Below are 21,022 nucleotides of genomic sequence, written 5' to 3'. Positions count from 1 at the left end.
CACCTTCAAACAGCCACAAGGGGGCAGTCCTGCCTCTTTTTGCTACTTTTGTAAAGGCAAGCACGTGCTGACTGATTGCCATCAGTTCAAAAATCATCCACACAAGGAAAAGGTTGACTTTTTGAAGATAAATGGTTATTGTTTTGGATGTTTGATGAGGGGTCATATGAGCAGGAACTGTAGGAAAAGGCTGACATGTCAAAAGTGTCAAAAGAGTCACCCAACAATACTTCACATTGACAGTCCACTCCTACAAAAGCCTCCCCCGACTGAAACAAAAGGAGCTTGGGTCAACAGTGCACTTGTTTCGGCTGGTGAAGCCACTGGGGCCGGTAGGGATTGTGCCCTAGCCATAGTGCCTGTTCGAGTCAAGGTTCACAAAGGAGATAAGTTTATCTCAACCTATGCTTTTCTTGATCCCGGCAGTTCAGCGTCATTCTGCACAGAGAATCTAATGAGACAGCTGAATCCCAAAGCACGAAAAACGACAGTCGTTCTACGAACAATGGGTCAGGAACGACTTGTAAAGAGTTACGAACTCAAAGGATTGGAGATAGGACATTTAGATGGCAGTACTTACATTGACCTACCTCAGGTGTACACACAGAGTAAGATTTCTGTCTCAAAAGAAAATGTACCTACCCAAAAGGATCTGGAAAGATGGCCTTATCTAAGTGCCATACAGCTGAAAGAAATTGATGCTGACATAGAGCTTCTAATAGGAGTTGATGTTCCTAAGGCAATGGAACCTTGGGACATAATAAGAAGTCAAGGAAATGGACCATATGCAGTCAGGACAGTGTTTGGATGGGTGGTAAATGGACCACTCAACGCTTGTACTGCTGTGGAATCCGGACCTGTGGTCACAATGGTCAACAGAATATCAGTAGCCAACCTGAATGATCTCCTCATCACACAATACAATCAGGACTTCTCAGAAAAAGATTATGAAGAGAAGAAGGAAATGTCAGGTGAAGACAAAAGGTTCATGGAGATAGCATCAAGCTCAGTAGAACTCAAGGATGGACATTATCACCGACCCTTGCCTTTTCGAAAAAAGGACATGGTTATGCCTGACAACTACGAAATGGTAAGACAACGTTCTCTAAATCTCCTAAAGAAGTTTAAAAGGGATGCAGAATATGCCATGGAATACAAAACATTCATGGAGGATGTCTTAAAAAGGGGTTATGCAGAGAGAGTGCCACCAGAACAGCTTAACAGGAATGATGGACAGATATGGTACATACCTCACCACGGTGTTTACCATCAACAAAAGCGCAAACTTAGAGTTGTGTTTGACTGCACTGCATCATGCAAAGGCACATCTCTTAACAAGGAACTTCTCCAAGGTCCAGACCTGGCGAACACTCTCATTGGAGTTCTGCTTGGATTCCGCCAAGAACAAATTGCTTTCATGGGGGACATCGAGGCAATGTTCTATCAAGTGCAAGTCCAGAGAGAGCACAAAGACTTCCTTAGGTTTCTGTGGTGGCCAGATGGAGACACTGAAAATTCATTGGAGGCATATAGAATGAAGGTCCACCTCTTTGGCGCTGTGTCCTCACCTAGCATTGCTAACTATGCTCTCAGACAAGTGGCAGAAGACAACAGCTTCAAGTACGACGAAGAGGTAACTGAAACAATCAATTCCAACTTTTACGTTGATTGCCTCAAATCAGTGGCCACAGTTGAACAAGCTATTAAGCTTATCAGAGACCTCAGAGACGCATGCGCCAAAGGAGGTTTCTCATTGACCAAATGGGTCTGTAACAACCGTGAAGTGCTTGCAAGTATACCTGAGCATCACAGAGCAAAGCTATTCAAGGATCTAGACTTTGACAGGGAAAACCTGCCAATTGAAAGAGCACTTGGAATCAAATGGGATACAGAGAAAGACTCCTTCATATTCAAAGTCAATATCAAAAACAGAGTTCTTACCAGGAGAAGGATCCTCTCAACAGTCAGTTCCATCTACGACCCATTAGGATTCCTCTCCCCATTTATCCTTAAAGCCAGGCAGATCCTCCAAGAGCTATGCAGGATAAAGTGTGGATGGGATGAAACCATCCCAGAAGAATACTCAAAACAATGGCAGAAATGGATCACAGAGTTGGAACAGCTTAGCAGATTTCAAGTGGACAGGTGTATGAAACCTGAGAATTTTAGAGCAATCAGGACTGCAGAGCTTCATCACTTCTGTGACGCAAGCGAAAAAGGTTACGGCACCACCAGCTATCTTCGCTTAACAAACAGTATGGGAAGGGTCCATGTTTAATTTATTTTGGGAAAATCCAGAGTGACTCCACTCAAACAGATCACTATTCCCAGATTGGAGCTTACTGCAGCAACACTTGCAGTAAAGGTGGACAGGATGTTGAAAAGAGAGCTTAAAGTGGACCTCAACGACTCAACCTTCTGGACAGATAGCACCTCTGTCCTTGGATACATCAGCAACCAGACTAAACTATATCACACATTTGTGGCAAACAGAGTTTCAGTGATCAAGGACCTGTCTCAGGAGAAGCAGTGGAGGCATGTGAGCTCCATAGACAACCCTGCTGACGACGCATCCCGTGGGCTGCATGTAGAAGACTTTCTAAAGACATCAAGGTGGATAATGGGACCTAAGTATCTGGAAAAGGAAAAGGAATATTGGCCAAAAACACCTAAGAACCTGGGCCTTATTCCATCAGAGGACCCAGAGGATAGAAAGGACGTAGCAGTTAACAGTTTGAGTGTCCACGAAACCAACCCAACCAGCAAACTGTTTGAGTATTACTCATCATGGAGCAGACTGCAGAGAGGGGTTGCTTGGATACTTAAATTAAGGGGAATTCTTATTCGGCTAAATCAAAGAAGGAAATTTGCAAAGGCTGACCTTGCCCCAGATTGGACTCATTTGAAATCCTTAAAGGACAAAATGAACAAGCCAAAGTGTCTTGGTGAAAACCAAGGATAGCACCTTACAGCGACCAATTGACAAGCTCCGTCTGCTTCTGGAAGCAGTTGATTGAACACAAGGTGTCATGTGCTAGTAACCTCTGACACCCAGTATCACACACACACGCCCCCCCCTTTTCCTCTTGAACTCATGCAAACACACCAAACACAAACATTGGACTATGAACTATGACAATAATTGTATATTGATGACAGTTACATTTTGAGTAACTGCTTGTTTTTTGGCTCTATTATAATGTATTAATTATTTTTCTACTGCGTCAACAATTAGGGGCCGGTGTGTTAGAGCCACAACGTTATTATTTCGATTCATAATTTGATAAATGATTTAATGATGGAAAATGATTTATATTGCCATGGTGAATATGTTTTGATGAAATGATTGTTAATTTTATATCGTAAATATGATCTGTTTCCTCGTACCTTCCGGTGTGTATTTAAGTGAGGTAATTGAGGACAGCCGACGTGCTCGGAGACCTGATGAGACGGGGAGCGGAACAGTTTTTCGACCGCAAATTGTAAACAGAGATTGTGTTGCAAATTGGACTGCAAAGTATAGTTTATATAGGAAAGCATACCGCCGAAATATTGATTTAGATTTGTTATTTTGAGACTATTTAACTCCATACTTTTTTGTTAATAAATTACATTTTTTGACTGAAAACCTTCGGCTGCTTATTGTCTTGGATTGCGTGTCGTCAACCCCGCTCTATAGCGGCAGAGAGGAAACCCTTGATGCCATTACAGTATGTGCTTTGGACTTTGCATATCGTGCAACGTTTTTTTGTTGCATTTGTTTTCGGGGTTTGTGTGTTGTTTTTAGTTTGCATCATTTCTGTAAATGCAGCGTTTGTTTTTCATTTCATTATTTGCAGGTGTTTCCTGTTAATGTATGCGTTTTGGGCCGTTGTTCCGCGTTTGCACCTGCCGGCCACCGTAGTTTACACTCTAAAGATTCTTTAAATTATTATGGATTAATTACTAATCCCTTTTGTACTTCTGATCAAAATGATTTATGTGTAATGCTTTAAATATACAAATATGTGTTAAATGTAATAGTTCTAAATTTGAACTGGTTCTAGTTCTGACTAAAATAATATACAATATGTCCAGCATGGAGCCAAACCTTAATTTATAATTATTCTCTCTTTCTTATGCGCCACACCCTGTTGTATACGTTCTTTGTCCTTTTAACTCTGACTTCTCCATTTTACAAAACCTCTCCTTATTTCACACTTTCTTATCTATTTGTTCTGTTCTTTTAATCAAACAGCGTAACAATTCCTGGTCATTTAGCAACAAAATGCTAAATTTGGACTTTGTATACTGCATGTTTAAAATATGTTGAAAGGATCGGAGAGCCAGCCTCTCGTCCAACATCAGTGTCTGACCTCACTAATGCTCTTCTGGATGAAAAGGCTTCCCACAGACACACTCCAAGATCTGTAGAAAGCCTTCCCAGAAGAGTGGAAGCTGTTATAGCTGCAAAGGGGGACCAAGTTCAAATTAATGCATAAGAGTTTGGAATGGGATGTCCTGAAAGCTCCTGCAGGTGTTATCAGAATCAGAATACCTTTATTAGTCCCACAGAGGATACATGTACATTGTTACAGGAGAAAAGAGCCAAAGACAGCTTAATGTTACCTAAAGCAAGAATACAAAAAAGTATTAAAGATAAAAAAAAAAAGCACTGAGCCCTTCTGCTTTGCTGTGGCAACACTGGCTGGATTAAATCAAACAAAACTCTAAACACATTTTCAGCTCTGCACACAATGTGCAATTCAACTCTGTACTTTCTAAAACACTGCACACGGCTCTCTGAGTAACACACAGAGATCTGACATATTCACCTGGCAGCCATTTTCAAAACACTGCCATTAAACATGCTACACATATGAGCCAATGAACAGATACACATGCCAGCTGACCGTTACCGCCTGGCTGCTGTACTGTTGACTCATCAAGCAGGATATAAGTACAACAAATGGGATATTTATTTTTAAAATGTGTTTTTTTATTACAGAGCTGAGAAAATAATATTTAGTCTTAAAGTTACATGAAAAAAAAGTCTGATATCCTGTAGGATTATGAAATACACAAGAAAAGAAAGAAGATTTAAGTCGTTAATTCATGAGAAAAGCACTCGGATAGAAAGTCAGAAACATTTAAAATATTTGTTTCAAAAAATGTCCAAAGAAAGTATTCAGAGTAATTCTTATTATAGTTTTTTTTTTTTTGTAAGCTTTGACTGTAGTTTGAGAAACTTCTGGATTCAGTCTGAACGCATCCTTTTTTAACTTTAAACATGATCTTTAATAATGTTGTAGTTGAACTCTGAGAGGTCGACTGGCTGGACTCCTCACTGGGACTCTGGTTCTGAACCAGCTTGCAGGGTCCAGGAGTTCTTGGAGAGAAGGAGCGCTTCCTGCCGCAGGACTCGGGGGATGGGAGTTCCTGAACATGGAGAAACAGCTTCAGTTATTATGCTCCAAATATCTGGATCAAAGTCACAGAAAGAATGTGTCTGCTGCTCAGAGAGTCCTGCTGGGAACCCACACATGTTGAGGAGCCCAAAGTGTGATGATAGACATGTACAGTACGGGTCCCCAGCACATAGAAGCTGCCGGATGCTAACCTGCATATGTTGGGAGAGCTTTACAGATCAGGAGAGGAACTAAGTACATTTACTCAAGTTGTAAGTGCAGCCTTGACATGTTCATAATTTAACTGTAATGTGTATTTTCTAAGTGTAATAATAATTATTGTTGTAATGTTTCATGCGTGCAATATTTCGTCTTTTATTTTGAAGTCCAAGCTCACGTCTCGTTATGCTGTTCTCGCGTGAGTTAGAGAGCGAGAACATGAGAAGCACCCTCAGAGTAAGATGCACGGATACTTACAGCTCCATTAGTTGTGTATTCTTATACATATAAGTTGTGAAGAGAACTGAAGAATACTTCCCTCTGTTTACAGAGCATGCAGCCCAACGAGGTATGTTGTTGTGTTTGTATTACTTTTATGTTTATTATCTCACATGCTGTGCATGTTATTGTGTGTCTAACACGAAACTATGTTTGTCATTTATACTGTTTGTTTGTGTAGTTTTCACGGTGGATTCGGAGGAATAAACCCGTTATGAGAAAGCCACTTGTGTCTGCCTGTGCTTCGAGGGAATTACAGTGAAAACTCGACTGTCCATCGACGCGAGTGTGTCTTAATTGACGAAGCGGCAACTTCAGAGGATCACGGACTGAGCACGAGGCTGTCTTCAAATGGCCGCCGGAGGAGGAGAAACTACGCATGCACACACAGAAGTGGACGACGCGCGCAGTTCTTAAAAGAGCAACGCTTCAAGACAGAGCCATAAAGAACTTGGACACTAAGAAATTAATAGTGATCCGAGTAAAGGGCTTCTGTAAAGGTTTGCTAAACCATTATTACCGTGAGTGCCAACTATAATAGCGTGTGTGGTTAGCGTTTTGACTTATTTGCTCATGTCATTTTATTAAGGCTTGTTAATTAAGGCGTAAAGTTAAAGGGAACATACGTGTTTTTATTTCCAATTTCTAATTCAAAGTGTGTTTTTGGGAATAATAAGTGAAAGTTATTTCATTGAAGTTCTGAAGTCTTATTTTTGAGTATATTTTTGAAAGGTGTAAAGTTCAATTAAGCTGTTTTTTGCACATTTTCTATTTTAAGTGCATTTCTACCTCTATTGAAGTCTTATCGGGTACATTTAAGTCACACTTACATTTGAGTAAGTGTTGAAAGTTCATTAAAAGGTTTAAATGCATTTTGCTGTTTATAAAAGTGAGTCACTTTAAAGTAGTGATTACTAATGTCTAAGTCTAGTGAGCCTACAATTCAGGTTAAGGAAAGTGCAGAGTCCCAAGACGAAGCTGTGGATAACACTGAAGCACAGCAGCTAAGAAGAGGTCAAAGAACTAAAACTCCTACAGAAAAGGGTAGAGAAATGCAAGAAGAACAAATGAAAACGCTCCTACAAAAGTTCAACTACAATTATGAGAAATGGAGAACACAAGTGAAAACAGCTAAGCGGCCATTATCTCAAACAACAGAGTCTTTGTCTGAAGATTTGCTTAATGACATAATTCATGATGTCACAAGTTTCTCAGAAGATGTCCAACATGTTTATGAGGATCTGCGTACAATCTCAACTCCAGACCAGGACACGCGTCGAAGAGTGGATCTGTGTGCAGAGATTTCTAAGTGTGTCATCATCAGAGCCTCAAGTCTCCTGGATGGAAAGGTTCCAGAAGGAGAAAATAAAGATTGGCCTGAAGCAGGTTCTCTCTTTAACTCAAGCACCTACACTTCTTCTTCGAAAAGCAACTCCAAGCAATCGAACCAGTCTTCTGTGAAGCGACAAGAAGCTGCTGCTGAGGCTGCTGCAAGCCAAGCTGTTCTGAAAGTGTTACAAGAACAAGAAAGAGAACATTTGGAGATTCAGCGCCTGGAAGCAGAAGCTAAAAGAAAGATAGCTGATCAAGAGACTGCAGCCATGAGGCGTTGTTTAGAAAGAGAAGCAGAAGAGTTAAGACGTCGTGTAGAAAGAGAATCAGAAGAGTTAAGACATCGTTCAGAAAGCGAGGAAGAGGAAGCTAAAATTAAAGCTCGTCTAGAAGAAGAGCATGTAGCTCTACAACAGACTCTGGATGACAAACGGAGAAAAAATACAGCATTTGGAAGCAGTAAAAGATTTAAATGCAGCACGAGCAAGAATGCAAGTGTATGACCAAGAAGAGTCCATTAAAGAAGAATGGAAAGACGTGCTAGAGAGGGATCTGGTAAGTAACCCAGTGCCTGCTCCCACAAGTCCTCAACGACAGGTTGTCACTACTTCCTCAAGTGAAAGTACAGCAGAGCTTGTTAAGGTGCTAGCTGGTGCCTTCACTGCCAACAGAATTCCAGTTCCTGAACCTTCAGTATTCAGTGGGGATGCATTGAAATACAATGACTGGAAACTTTCATTTGAAATACTGATTGACTAGAAGATCATCCAAGACAAAGAAAATATATACTACTTAAGGAGATATGTTAGTGGACAAGCTAAGAAAGCACTTGATGGTTATTTCCTGCTCGGAACCAAATCTGCCTATGTTGCAGCATGGGAGATTTTGGAGGAGAGATATGGGAATCCATTTACAATTGCAAAAGCCTATAGAGACAAGCTTCAATCGTGGCCCAAGATAGGATCTAAGGACCGCTTTGAGCTCAGAGATTTTTGCAGACTTTCTTCGTAGTTGCGAGGCTGCCATGGTCCATATCAAGGCATTAGAAATCTTGAATGACTGTAATGAAAACAGATTGGCTAACTGCAAGCTGGAATCGGAAGGTTACTGAAGTCCAAAAAGACAGTAAACAATTTCCCTCCTTCAGCCAATTTGTAAAGTTTTTGACAAGAGAAGCAAAGATTGCCTGTAACCCTGTCACATCATTGCAATCACTGAAGCAAGGTGAAGCTGAAAACACCAAATCTCAAAGACAACAAAGCTTTGCAGCAAAGACACTGACCACAAGTTCAGACGAAAACACGGTCTTAACTATTAACTACTAAGTATTCTCTGTAAGAAGAATTGGCATTCATTGCACAATTGCAGGAAGTTCATGGAGCAAGCTGTCCCAGACAGAATCAAGTACATTCAAGCTCAGAAGCTATGCTTTGGATGTCTCGAGACTAGCCATCAGTCAAGGAGCTACCAGTAGGAGTGTATGTGAAGTATGCAAGAAGCAACATCCTACCTGTCTGCATGAAGAGCGTACAAATCGAGAAAGATACAAAGAAAGACCTCAACCAACAGAGTAATACTTGGTGAAGGTAATACACAAACAGCTGCTATAATTCCAGTCTGGCTTTCATCCACATGTCAACCAGCAGAAGAAATCCTTGTATACGCTCTGTTGGATTCTCAAAGTGACACAACATTTGTGCTAAGTGAAGTAGCTGAGGCTTTAGCTCAGCTCAAGCTATCTACTATGACCTCAAGAACCACAGTAGAAAGCGCTCAAAGAGTGAACAACTTACAAGTCAGAGGCTTTTACTCCGGTAAAAAGATTCCCTTACCACCAGTCTATACACGTGACTTCATTCCAGCCAACAGAACTCACATACCAACAGATGAAACTGCAAAAGCTTGGTCTCATCTCGAGCACCTCCAAGGAGAGATTGCACCTCTGCAAGACTGTGAAGTGGGTCTGCTCATAGGGTACAACTGCTCACAAGCTTTACTTCCAAGAGAAGTTGTGTCTGGCAAAGAAAATCAACCTTACGCACAACGTACAGACCTTGGATGGAGTATTGTTGGAGACATGAATCCCTGTCTAGATTACGGAGACGCCATTGGCGTTAGCCATCGCATAGTAGTAAGACAAGTGACACCAGGTGTAGAACCTTCTCTCAGTCTCAAAACTGAAGTACACTATGTGAGCCGAACCAAAGTTAAAGACAATCCAGCAGATCATGCCTCTCGAGGTTTAACTGCAGAGCGACTGAAGACTTAAAACTGGTTCACAGGACCAACGTTTCTTTGGCAAAAGGACCTACCTGTAAGAGAATGCAAGGTGGGAGAAATCAATGAGGATGATCCTGAACTTCGCAAGGAAGACGGGTCATTATTGGATCGCTTACAGAAATGCTCTGATTGGTCAAGAGCAGTTGCAAGACTGAAACGACATGCCAAAGAACACCAAGGTGTGAAACAAAGAACCAATGAATGTACAACCATTCAAAGGCGAAAGACCAAAGTTACCTGACAACAAGACGTGCGCAGTACACCGCCTAAATTGTCTTGAAAGAAGACTAAAGAAGTCTTTCCAGGGTCAGAGAGTAGGGTCAGAAAACTTAAATTACTGGTTAGCCAAAGCACATTTGACAAAAAGGGGAAACCCACAATTAGGACTGTGTTCCTTGAAAGACCTGTACACAAGGTTGTTACTCTGCTTGAGGCAGAATAAGGTGTTTAATGTGTTGCCTGAGATTCCATGTTAAGTTGTTATCTACAGGTAATGTCTATTTCAAAGGGTAAAGCGTTTACTTTGTACAATAATCTTTTGTGTGAAATCTCACGAGTAATGTGTGATTTGGTGGGAGTGTAAGTGCAGCCTTGACATGTTCATAATTTAACTGTAATGTGTATTTTCTAAGTGTAATAATAATTATTGTTGTAATGTTTCATGCGTGCAATATTTCGTCTTTTATTTTGAAGTCCAAGCTCACGTCTCGTTATGCTGTTCTCGCGTGAGTTAGAGAGCGAGAACATGAGAAGCACCCTCAGAGTAAGATGCACGGATACTTAAAGCTCCGTTAGTTTTGTATTCTTATACATATAAGTTGTGAAGAGAACTGAAGAATACTTCCCTCTGTTTACAGAGCATGCAGCCCAACGAGGTATGTTGTTGTGTTTGTATTACTTTTATGTTTATTATCTCACATGCTGTGCATGTTATTGTGTGTCTAACACGAAACTATGTTTGTCATTTATACTGTTTGTTTGTGTAGTTTTCACGGTGGATTCGGAGGAATAAACCCGTTATGAGAAAGCCACTTGTGTCTGCCTGTGCTTCGAGGGAATTACACAAGTACTGAACTTAAGTACAATGTTGAGGTACTTGTACCTTTCCTGAGTATTTCCATTTGATGCTACTGTGTATTTCTAATCCACTACAATTCAGAAGTACATGGTGTACTTTTACTCCACTACATGTATTTAATACCTTTAGTTACTTCACAGATCTGGATGAGTGATGGTAAATATAATCAAGTGTTAAATCAGACTTTAGTTCCACCTGGAGTAAATCCACCAGCTACCCTGCAGTATACAAAGTCATTCAAACTAGCTGCACCTTTACCAGCTTTGAGAACACTTTCATGATCAATCATTATAAAACATATCATATATATTATTCTGAAATGGACCAATCTGCACGATGACTACTTTTACTGTTGCTACTTTCACTATATTTTGATGAGAATACTTTTCTACTTTCACTTGAGGAACATTTTGAATGCAGGACTTTTACTGTAACAGAGTATTCTGCTTTTACTCAAGTACAAGATCTGAGTACTTCTACTTTTACTCAAGTACAAGATCTGAGTACTTCTACTTTTACTCAAGTACAATATCTGAGTACTTCTACTTTTACTCAAGTACAAGATCTGAGTACTTCTACTTCTACTCAAGTATATTTTGACGGTAATACTGTAACAGACTGGTTATAATGTTGTTTTCATGTGTTTTATTCTTCAGAGTTTATTTACATTTTACAGAGTGTCAGTGAACGCGTCACTGTGTTGATAGACAGTTCTTGTGAAGAGAAACAGTCAAAATGATGAAGAGAGAAACCAGAGTGTTGTTTTCCTCTGAGGACATGCTCCATCAAAGAGTTTCATATCTGGATGAATGGAGGATATTCAGTACTCACAGGTCTTCTGGATCTTGGCTCTGATCGTCTCATCATTGATCCTGTAGGGATGAACACAATCCAACAGTTATGGATCCAGTTTAAAATAAGTGTTTGTTCTTTGAGTCAGCTTCAGAGTCCTGATCTCATGCTTTACGTCCCATCATATCTTCTCTGCAAACACTACGACTGACTGCCACAGCTCTCAGCTGCATGACAGGAAGTAACAGCCATTAGTCAAGGAACTAAAAACATCCCATCAAACACAGACTACCTTTTCCACTCTTCTGTCAAACCCCATATGTCTGGTGGAAAGTTGATGACTTACTAAATGTGGCTTTGCATTTCCAGCTGGCCTTCTCTAGTTGATGGAAGAATGAGAGAGCCTGCAGTCAGTGGGTAACATCACTGATCTGTTTCCCCAGTGAGAGAAACACCTCCCTGAGTTTCATACAATACTGCTGAACCAGCAGAGACCCCGTACTGACCTGAGGGTCTCCAGTCTGCAGTCTGGACTCTCCAGAAGATCTCTCAGCAGCTCCACTCCTGAATCCAGCAGATCGCTCTCTCTCAGGTCCAGCTCTCTCAGATGGAGGTTGGACTTCAGAGCTGAGATCAGAGCAGAACAGCTGATCTCTGACAAACTGCAGTACCTCAGTCTGAATAAAGAAAACATGATGAGGATAAGTATCTGTTTATAATCCAATCAGATGTTTCTCAACATTTAAATGAATGAACAGAAACATCTGTCTACTTCAGAAAGTGAACTTTATCATGTAAAACTAAAATTACTTCAGATGACCTTCATTCAGACGTTATCGTTTACTAAATATTAAAAACAGATTTACTTTTTACAACTAACATCTATTAAAGTTACTTTAAGAGACAGTCAACATGTATGTCTGCAGTTCTTACTCTTAAAAATTAAATATGAATAAAAGGACATTTATAACTCTATGGATGTTAGTTATTAATGAATATAAATGAGGTTCAGTTACAAAGTGAACATGTGAGATCTCCAGCAGTAACAGAGAGTCAGTGAACTGACCTGAGAGTCTCCAGTCTGCAGTCTGGACTCTCCAGAAGGTCTCTCAGCAGCTCCTCTCCTGAATCCTGCAGAGCGTTGAGACTCAGCTCCAGATGTCTCAGATGGATGTTGGACTTCAGAGCTGAGATCAGAGCAGAACATCTGATCTCTGACAAACTGCAGCCCCACAGACTGAATAAAGAAAACATGATGTCACTTTAGAAAACAAAGTTCCTGTTTGAAATAACTCCAGGTTTAATAATCTGTTCAGAGTCAAACAGGGTTTTAATGTCAGAGATGATGCAGAAACAATCCACTGATAATCTGGAACTCTAACTTTGATCAGATGTTGAACAACTCCTTCCTCTCCCTCACAGCTCCTCAGTACTGACAGCATCTCCACTGACTCCTGGAGCACAGGGTGAGTCTGTGGAAGCTCAAACTCTCTCCCTCACACATTCACCTTCTCTCTGTTACTCTGATCAATATTCAGTCATTAGCAGAAACGGAACAAATAACAATAACATTGTATTTGTTCAAATTCAGAAAATCATAAACACAAACAGATCAATATGAACTGCAGTCGGTGAACTGACCTGAGAGCCTCCAGTCTGCAGTTTGGACTCTTTAGTCCAGAACTCAGACGCTCCACTTCTGAATCCATCAGAGGGTTGAGACTCAGGTCCAGATCTCTCAGATGGGAGGGGTCAGACTTCAGAGCAGAGACCACGACTTCACAGTCAGTCTCTGAGAGTCCACAGAGAGTAAGTCTATAATAAAACATATATTAAAACATGTGTTAAAGGAGGAAACAATATATTAACATCAAGCATTCGATGAAAAAATATTTGGCATGTTCTGATAGACCTTTGCTGTTAGTCCATTTAATATAATATATTATAATAGAGTGTAATGAGTTGTCAGTGTGATCTGATCACATGTCTGTGCTCCTGCTGTCACTGACTGTTACCTAAAGAAACAGAAATGAAATGAATCACTTGACGATATTAGAGATGAACATATTTAAATGTTAGTTAATATTTGGATGTGAATGATGGATGAAGGATGTTTTGGCTTCTCTGAGCATCTGAACATTTACTGCGCACACAAACACAATTAACAAACCAATAAAGATTCAATGTGTTCAACTTGATACCATCAGATGTTCCCAGTATATCTTCATTAAGACATAACTCTGTTGTTGGTGGGAAATGATATAGATCTGATTTTAAACTAACATATTGTGATCAAAACGTGTGTCTGTTTAATGATAAAGAAACTACTAGAAAGTAATAATAACATGTTTCTGTGATAACTGTAAGTCCTGCTGTGTGGTGTGATCACATGCTGAGAAACCTCTCAAGTCCTTCATGTGTTCGACATGTCGCCTCCTTCACTCAATATGAAGAGAGGAACGCTTCAGTTTAACTATCATTATAAATAAATAGAAGAACAGTGTTGGTTTTATTTTGCTCTCTCAGTATTTAAACAGCAGAAATGTTATCGTGTTTATTTGAATAATTAAACTCCTGCTCCACATTAGTTTATAAAGTTAATCACATCTGGACTTACTTGAACTTCCTGCAGTTCCTCACAGCTGGAATCAGTCTCCGTTGTCCCTCAGGTGATGTGTTGTACTGATTCAGGTCCAACTCATCCAGAACCTCCTCTGACATCTGCAGCATGTAGGCCAGAGCAGAGCAGTGGATCACAGAGAGTTCCTTCTTTGATCTGTTCTCTGACTTCAGGAACTCTGTGATCTCCTGATGTACTGAGAGGTCCTTCATCTCTGTCAGACAGTGGAAGATGTTGATCATCCTGTCAGGAGAGGAATCACTGCTCATCTCCTTCAGGTTGCTGATGGCTCTCTGGATGGTTTCTGGTCTGTTGTCTGTGCGACCCAGCAGGCCTCCTAACAGTCTCTGGTTGGACTCCAGAGAGAGGCCGTAGAGAAAGCGGACAAACAGGTCCAGGTGGCCATTTTCACTTTGGAGGGATTTCTGCATGGCTCCCTTCAAGAAGACATCCAGGGATGAGTAATCCTGATCTCTGCTGTTGTTAAAGTCTCCCTGCAGGAAGTCCTTCAGTACCTCTCTGTCTCTGTTGGTGTAACAGTGCAACAAGTAGACTGCAGCCAGAAACTCCTGAATGCTCAGATGAACAAAGCAGTAGACTGTTTTCTGGAAGATCACACTCTCTCTTTTGAAGATCTCTGTACAAACTCCTGAGTGCACCAAGGCCTCGGTGACACCAAGGCCACAGCGCTGCAGGTCTTCTTGGTAGAACATGATGTGTCCTTTCTCCAGATGTTCAAACGCCAGCCTCCCCAGCTTCAGAAGAAGCTCCCTGTCAGCCTCCGTCAGCTGCTGTGGACTCGTCTCACGTCCCTCTTCATACTTCTGCTTCTTCCTCTTGGTCTGGACCAGCAGGAAGTGTGAGTACATGTCAGTGAGGGTCTGGGGCAGCTCTCCTCTCTGGTCTGTAGTCAACATGTGGTCCAGAACTGCAGCAGTGATCCAGCAGAAGACTGGGATCAGACACATGATGTGGAGGCTCCTGGAGCTCTTGATGTGAGAGATGATTCTGCTGGACAGGTCTTCATCACTCGATCTCCTCCTGAAGTACTCCTCCTTCTGGGCGTCAGTGAAGCCTCGTACTTCTGTCACCCTGTCCACACACTCAGGAGGGATCTGATTGGCCGCTGCAGGTCTGGAAGTTATCCAGACGAGAGCCGAGGGAAGCAGCTTCCCCCTGATGAGGTTTGTCAGCAGCACGTTGACTGAGGACTGCTGTGAGACATCAGACACAACCTCATTGTTTCTGAAGTCCAGAGAAAGTCTGCTTTCATCCAGGCCGTCAAAGATGAGCAGCACTTTGCAGACAGCCAGCTGCTCTGCTGTGACCTTCTGTAAGGTTGGATGGAAAACATGGAGCAGCCTGAGAAGACTGTACTGCTCACCTTTGATCAGGTTCAGCTCCCTGAAGGAGAGCGGGATCACCAGACTGACATCTTGGTTTCCCAAACCCTCGGCCCAGTCCAGAGTGAACTTCTGCACTGAGAAGCTTTTTCCAACTCCAGCGACTCCGTTGGTCAGGACCGCTCTGATGGGAGTCTGTTGGTCCGGTAAGGCTTTAAAGATGTCCTGGCACTTGATTGGAGTGTCATGGAGGGGCTTCTTCTTGGAAGCTGCCTCCAGCTGCCTCACCTCATGTTGGGTATTAACCTCTTCACTCTGGCCTTGTGTGATGTAGAGCTCAGTGAAGATGCTGTTGAGGAGGGTTTCACTTTGACCAGTTCCTTCAGTCACACGTTCACATCTCCTCCTCAGACTGAGCCTATGTTCATCTAGAACCTCCTGCAGACCACTATCTGCTGGAAGAGAAGGAAACGAGAGAGAATGAGGAAAATGCTCTGAGAATCTAATTATAACAATAAAACAACAAACAACAGACTGAGTTTAAATGTTGTATAAACAGCTTGCTGTCTCTGCTCTACAACAGTATACCTATTCAGAAACAAAGGAACCAGGACGAGGAATAAAACGCTGCGTGAGTTCGGCCTCTTACCTCGTACAGTTCTGGTCTGACTGGCTGTCTGCAGTCCAGCTCTGGTTCTGGATCTCTTCCCACACTGGGGACAGGAGGGGTCTCCTGATGGAGGTCTCTGCTCCCAGTATGAGGTGATGCACTGTCTGCAGAACCAGTGTCCACAGCTGGTAGAGACTGGATCCTTCAGGACGTCCTGACACAGAGCACAGCTGGACAGCTGCTCCTCCACAGGAACACCACTCTTCCTCTTCCCTCTGTGGAGATGAACACATCCTTTACAGCACTTTACATTAGTGGAGCTGATTCTCACCAAAGGGCAGAGCGTCACCAACGTCTCTCTCAAGATGAAATGTGTCACGCTGCACGAATACGCACTTGGCTAACACTTTAGCACGGAGCACGAGTCAGTTCATTAATAGACTAACAAACAAAACACAGCTGACATGAATTTCACCTCTTCACTTTCTTGGTGTTGCCAGGCACGGATCTGGGTCTTTGCATTGACTCTACATGTAATCACACAAAGCTCTGTTATATCTGCTAATGCTAAACACAACCAGCTCACCAGGTTATCACTATTATTAATAAACATCTTTAAAATGCATATCATAAACAAGCCCAAGTAGTAAATAATGTTTTGGACGATATATTTAGTTTTTAGTGAGTATTTATCAATATCTTTGCCATTTAAAACCTTTTTATGCCACTGATACAATGATGCTATAAATGCATATTGAAATATCCTCAAATAATGTTAGCTTGCTAAGGCTCTGCTGCCTTTGTTCTGTACTATACTGCACACATGATATTATTAAAGAACAGTTTAATATATTAGCTTATATAAGAACTGGATCCTCTTCAGGTCAGGTTACAGCAGAAACTCTTACTTTGTGTCTGAGGGTCCAGGTTCATTACTGAAGTATGGATTTTCCTCTTTAGACCGGTCACTCTTCAGAGACAGACAGCTGGGGACTGGAGACTCTGCTCTCTGTCTGGAAACAACACATGTTTTAAACATCATTAGTTCATTCAGAGAGCAGTTTTTGACTTCTGTCTGTATGTAGATGTTTTACTATCGCTGATGACCCGAGGGATCAAGAGTTTAAACTTTGTTACTGTACTGTTACTAAGTTTATTTACTGCGATCATTAAAGAACAGGTTAGATTAGAAAAGGCATTTCCTGCTGAAAATGCAGAGAAAGCTGAATATTTGAAAAGCTGAATGGTGACTGTAGCTGTGTAGTGATCAGTGAAAGGAGAGGGTTTCATGTGAAAAGTTTTTGTCACATCCTCGCCCTCAACAGACATTTTTTCAAATTCTATACTTAAATGTTTTTATTTTTCAACCTAAGAGATGTTTTCCTACATTTTCATCAACACATGATGTCGCAGGAGTGTAGGGTTTGGGACTTATGGCAGGTTTAACATTTATTTTGTTTAGGCGAATTTCAAGCTGTGATCAAAGCACTCTAGACTTAACGAGCTGCACAATACACACTAATGTTAAAATCTGAAGAAGGACTCTTTACCTTAAGATTCTAAATGAGTGCATTACAGAAACAATGAAAATATGGTCGACAATACAAAATAAATATAATATATCAAGCTCTGTAAGCAAAGCTACAAAAATAGCCACAAACCCAGATTGTATACCAGGTAATATAGACGCAGGATTCGAGAAACGGACAAACAAGGGGTTAATATTTAAAGCACAAGTTTTAAGGGGCACATTTTTAAATCATTTGAACAACTCAAACAGGAATTTACTTTACCAAATAATGACTTTTATAAATATTTGCAACTGAGACACTACCTCCAGAAACATATTGAGTGGGTACAAATATGCAAGGAACCAACCAAAGTCGAAGAATTGCTAATGACATTTACAGAGGAAGAGTAAAAAAAAGGGCTAATTTCAAAGACACCTATAAAGCACTACAGGATTAATCCAATGACAATAATATGGATGTTAAAGAAAAATGGGAACTGGAAGCAAATGTAATAATAACGGATGATGATTGGGAGGAGACTTTCAGGTCTGGACATAAATGAACTAACAGTCCAACGTGGTTTGATTGGAAGGTGAAGATGCGATATTTTAACACCCCATCTATCACCTCAAAATATAATAAAACGTCTGATCTATGTTGGAGGAATTGTGGGAAGGTTGTTGAAAATCATTACAATTTTGAGGTTGAAACCACAACATCACGCAATGGAGAGACAGAGTAAATAAGGTCTTTATTATGGAAGAAACTACAGCAAGACTACGACTGCAACTAGAAACATTTGAGAGAAGATGGAAACCGATAACACAAGTGATATCTGAGCTCTAAACACCTGCTTTTTATGGTCATTTTTTCTTATATTTACATATTATTTTTGGCTATTGTTTTCTTTTATATTTAATTTTTAACTAGCACCTGTTCCGGATTTGTAAGCGTACCTGTCTGTACCGACTACCCAGGGAAACGTCAGGGTGTTTAAATGAATATCTGTATTTATGTATAATGTGCCAAGACTTGGAAGCAAAGGGGTAATGTGTGTATGTGAGCCATAACGAGTAGATTTCAGTGGACTGTAAACTGAGGCGGAGACAAATACGCTGGTGACGTGAATTTCACATCTTCACTTTCTTGGTGTTGCCAGGCACGGATCTGGGTCTTTGCATTGACTCTACATGTAATCACACAAAGCTCTGTTATATCTGCTAATGCTAAACACAACCAGCTCACCAGGTTATCACTATTATTAATAAACATCTTTAAAATACATATCACAAACATGCCCAAGTAGTAAATCATGTTTTGGACGATATATTTAGTTTCTAGTGAGTATTTATCAATATCTTTGCCATTTAAAACCTTTTTATGCCACTGATACAATGATGCTATAAATGCATATTGAAATATCCTCAAATAATGTTAGCTTGCTGAACTCTGCTGCCTTTGTTCTGTACTATACTGCACACATGATATAATTAAAGAACAGTTTAACATATTAGATTATATAAGAACTGGATCCTCTTCAGGTCAGGTTACAGCAGAAACTCTTACTTTGTGTCTGAGGGTCCAGGTTCATTACTGAAGTATGGATTTTCCTCTTTAGACCGGTCACTCTTCAGAGACAGACAGCTGGGGACTGGAGACTCTGCTCTCTGTCTGTGGAAACAACACATGTTTTAAACATCATTAGTTCATTCAGAGAGCACATTTTGACTTCTGTCTGTATGTAGATTATTTACTATCGCTGATGACGCCAGGGATCAAGAGTTTAAACTTTGTTACTGTACTGTTACTAAGTTTCTTTACTGCGATCATTACAAAACAGTTTAATATATCAGATAACATAAAAACTGGATCCTCTTCAGGTCAGGTTACAGCAGAAACTCTTACTTTGTGTCTGAGGGTCCAGGTTCTTTACTGAAGGTTAGAGGTATATCTTTAGACCAGTCACTCTTCAGAGACAGACAGCTGGAGACTGAAGATGTGTCCTCTTCCTCATCTTTTAAACCACTCATCTTCTCCAGTCTGAGAGATACACCACTAAAACTGGAGACACAGACACACACACACACATTATAATAACACACTTGTTTCAATCATAACCATCATAATAATAAACTTGTGTTATGATATTAGGGTCATGCAGAGTCAGGCAGCTGTCTCTTTAAGAGAGAGAGAGAGGCGCGTGCATGTGTGTGTGTATGGTAGAGCGAGCGAGCAGTGGTGTGTGTTTTTGAAGTGAACGAAACAGCAGCAAAGGTCTGTCGAGTGTCTTCAAAGTTAGACCTGTAACAAAGACCTTAATAAATGCCACGGCCTCCCAAAGAAGAGCTCGCCTGTCTGCCTTTTTGAAAAGTGGGTTATTGAACCCGAAGTGTGTTGCTTCGGCCCTGGAAGACTGCAGAGAGTCACCCCTGCTTCCTCCACTACGGTCTGGGAGCCGACAGGAAAGTTTAACACTTGGTTCAAACATCAAATCAGTCAGACTTCAGACAGGCCGCTCCCCATTTTGACTGCGCTGGGCTGTCGCATGTTATGTTGCTTTGATGAGTCAGAAAACAGGAAATAAAACCAGTTTACAACACTTGTAGAAGTCTCTTTGGACTCTAGGACGCTGATGTTCTGACATCCAGTAAAACAGAGTAAATAATGTGTTAGAAAGCAGATCTTGGTGTTAACACTCACCCTGTTCTCCTCCTGCTCTTCGAGCTGTAAAATGGAGTCTGGCGCTCTGACAAGTCTGACTTTATACTTTCACTTTCAACTTCCCTCCCCCTTGGTCTGCTCCTCCTCTTGATTCGTAACCAGCCTTATCAGCTGAACCAGTTCAGATATGTTCAGTGAGATAGAAACAAAGCTAAACACAAGCTCAACAAAGTTATTGAAATAAACATATTAAAACCACAGTGTGAAAATCACCCAGTAAACATCCTGCATTCAAAACCTCATTTAAAAAGTTTGTAGATATTTAAGTACTCTAGTGTTAACGGTGCATAAGATTGTTCCCTATTATATATATATTTGTTTCTGGACTAATAACCCTGCTGCATGTATTGCATATATTACTGTATTTTCCCAGAATACAGAATGTGTGCCTCTGCATGTTGAGGTTACAACCACATTAACATTTACTCTTCACAATTAACTTAAGACGAACACAACTGTGTCTAAATTATAGTTAGATCAAGCGGTTAATAGACCTTTTAAAAATGGATTTCTAATGATTTAAACCCACCATTGAGCGCCGTTAAAAGCAACAAATACAATATCAGATAAAAAGTGAACCATTGATGCCTGAGCTGGACGGATCCATTTTTTGATGGCTTAATATTTTCTCAAATATACTTTATACACAGAAAACAAAACATGTAATCAAATGTTTTGATTTCTAAATGTCCTCAAATTCTGGAATGATTCAAATAATAAAGTGAGTCAAGCTCCAGCAAGAGGACGATATTTAAATGTTATCAGGCCTTCAACAACATTTTGAATTGCAGATTCACCAGCTAGCTAGCAGTTAGCATTAATTAGCATTGCTAGTGTAACCCTTTATGTA

At 40.8% G+C, this 21,022-nt stretch overlaps 1 protein-coding gene across 13 annotated transcripts in view; it reads right to left on the bottom strand.

The window, feature by feature from the left end:
* Positions 1-20,225, bottom strand: part of LOC117533545 (NLR family CARD domain-containing protein 3-like) — a 53,704-nt gene extending 33,479 nt beyond the window's left edge. For 3 of the 13 annotated variants that reach the window (XR_004567064.1, XR_004567065.1, XM_034197346.1), the window contains exons 1-4: positions 20,152-20,225; positions 19,357-19,512; positions 19,018-19,122; positions 16,849-16,953 (exon numbers count right to left, since the gene is read on the bottom strand). Coding sequence is in view for 9 of the 13 variants with exons in the window: in XM_034197346.1 (XP_034053237.1) it covers positions 16,849-16,953; positions 19,018-19,122; positions 19,357-19,481 (335 nt within the window). In the remaining 4 variants the exon portion in view is untranslated. Of the gene's footprint in view, positions 1-5,141; positions 5,419-11,406; positions 11,448-11,873; positions 12,045-12,433; positions 12,605-13,008; positions 13,183-13,984; positions 15,786-15,979; positions 16,216-16,848; positions 16,954-19,017; positions 19,123-19,356; positions 19,513-20,151 lie in introns of those variants that run through there. The other 10 variants (XR_004567066.1, XR_004567067.1, XM_034197337.1 and 7 more) reach the window with 9 other exon arrangements.
* Positions 20,226-21,022: the final 797 nt, after the last annotated feature.

This window comes from Gymnodraco acuticeps, unplaced genomic scaffold (assembly GCF_902827175.1).
Source record: "Gymnodraco acuticeps unplaced genomic scaffold, fGymAcu1.1, whole genome shotgun sequence".
Taxonomy (NCBI): Eukaryota; Metazoa; Chordata; class Actinopteri; order Perciformes; family Bathydraconidae; genus Gymnodraco; species Gymnodraco acuticeps.
Note: the sequence above shows the minus strand (reverse complement) of the source record. Positions and strands in the feature narration are given on the sequence as shown.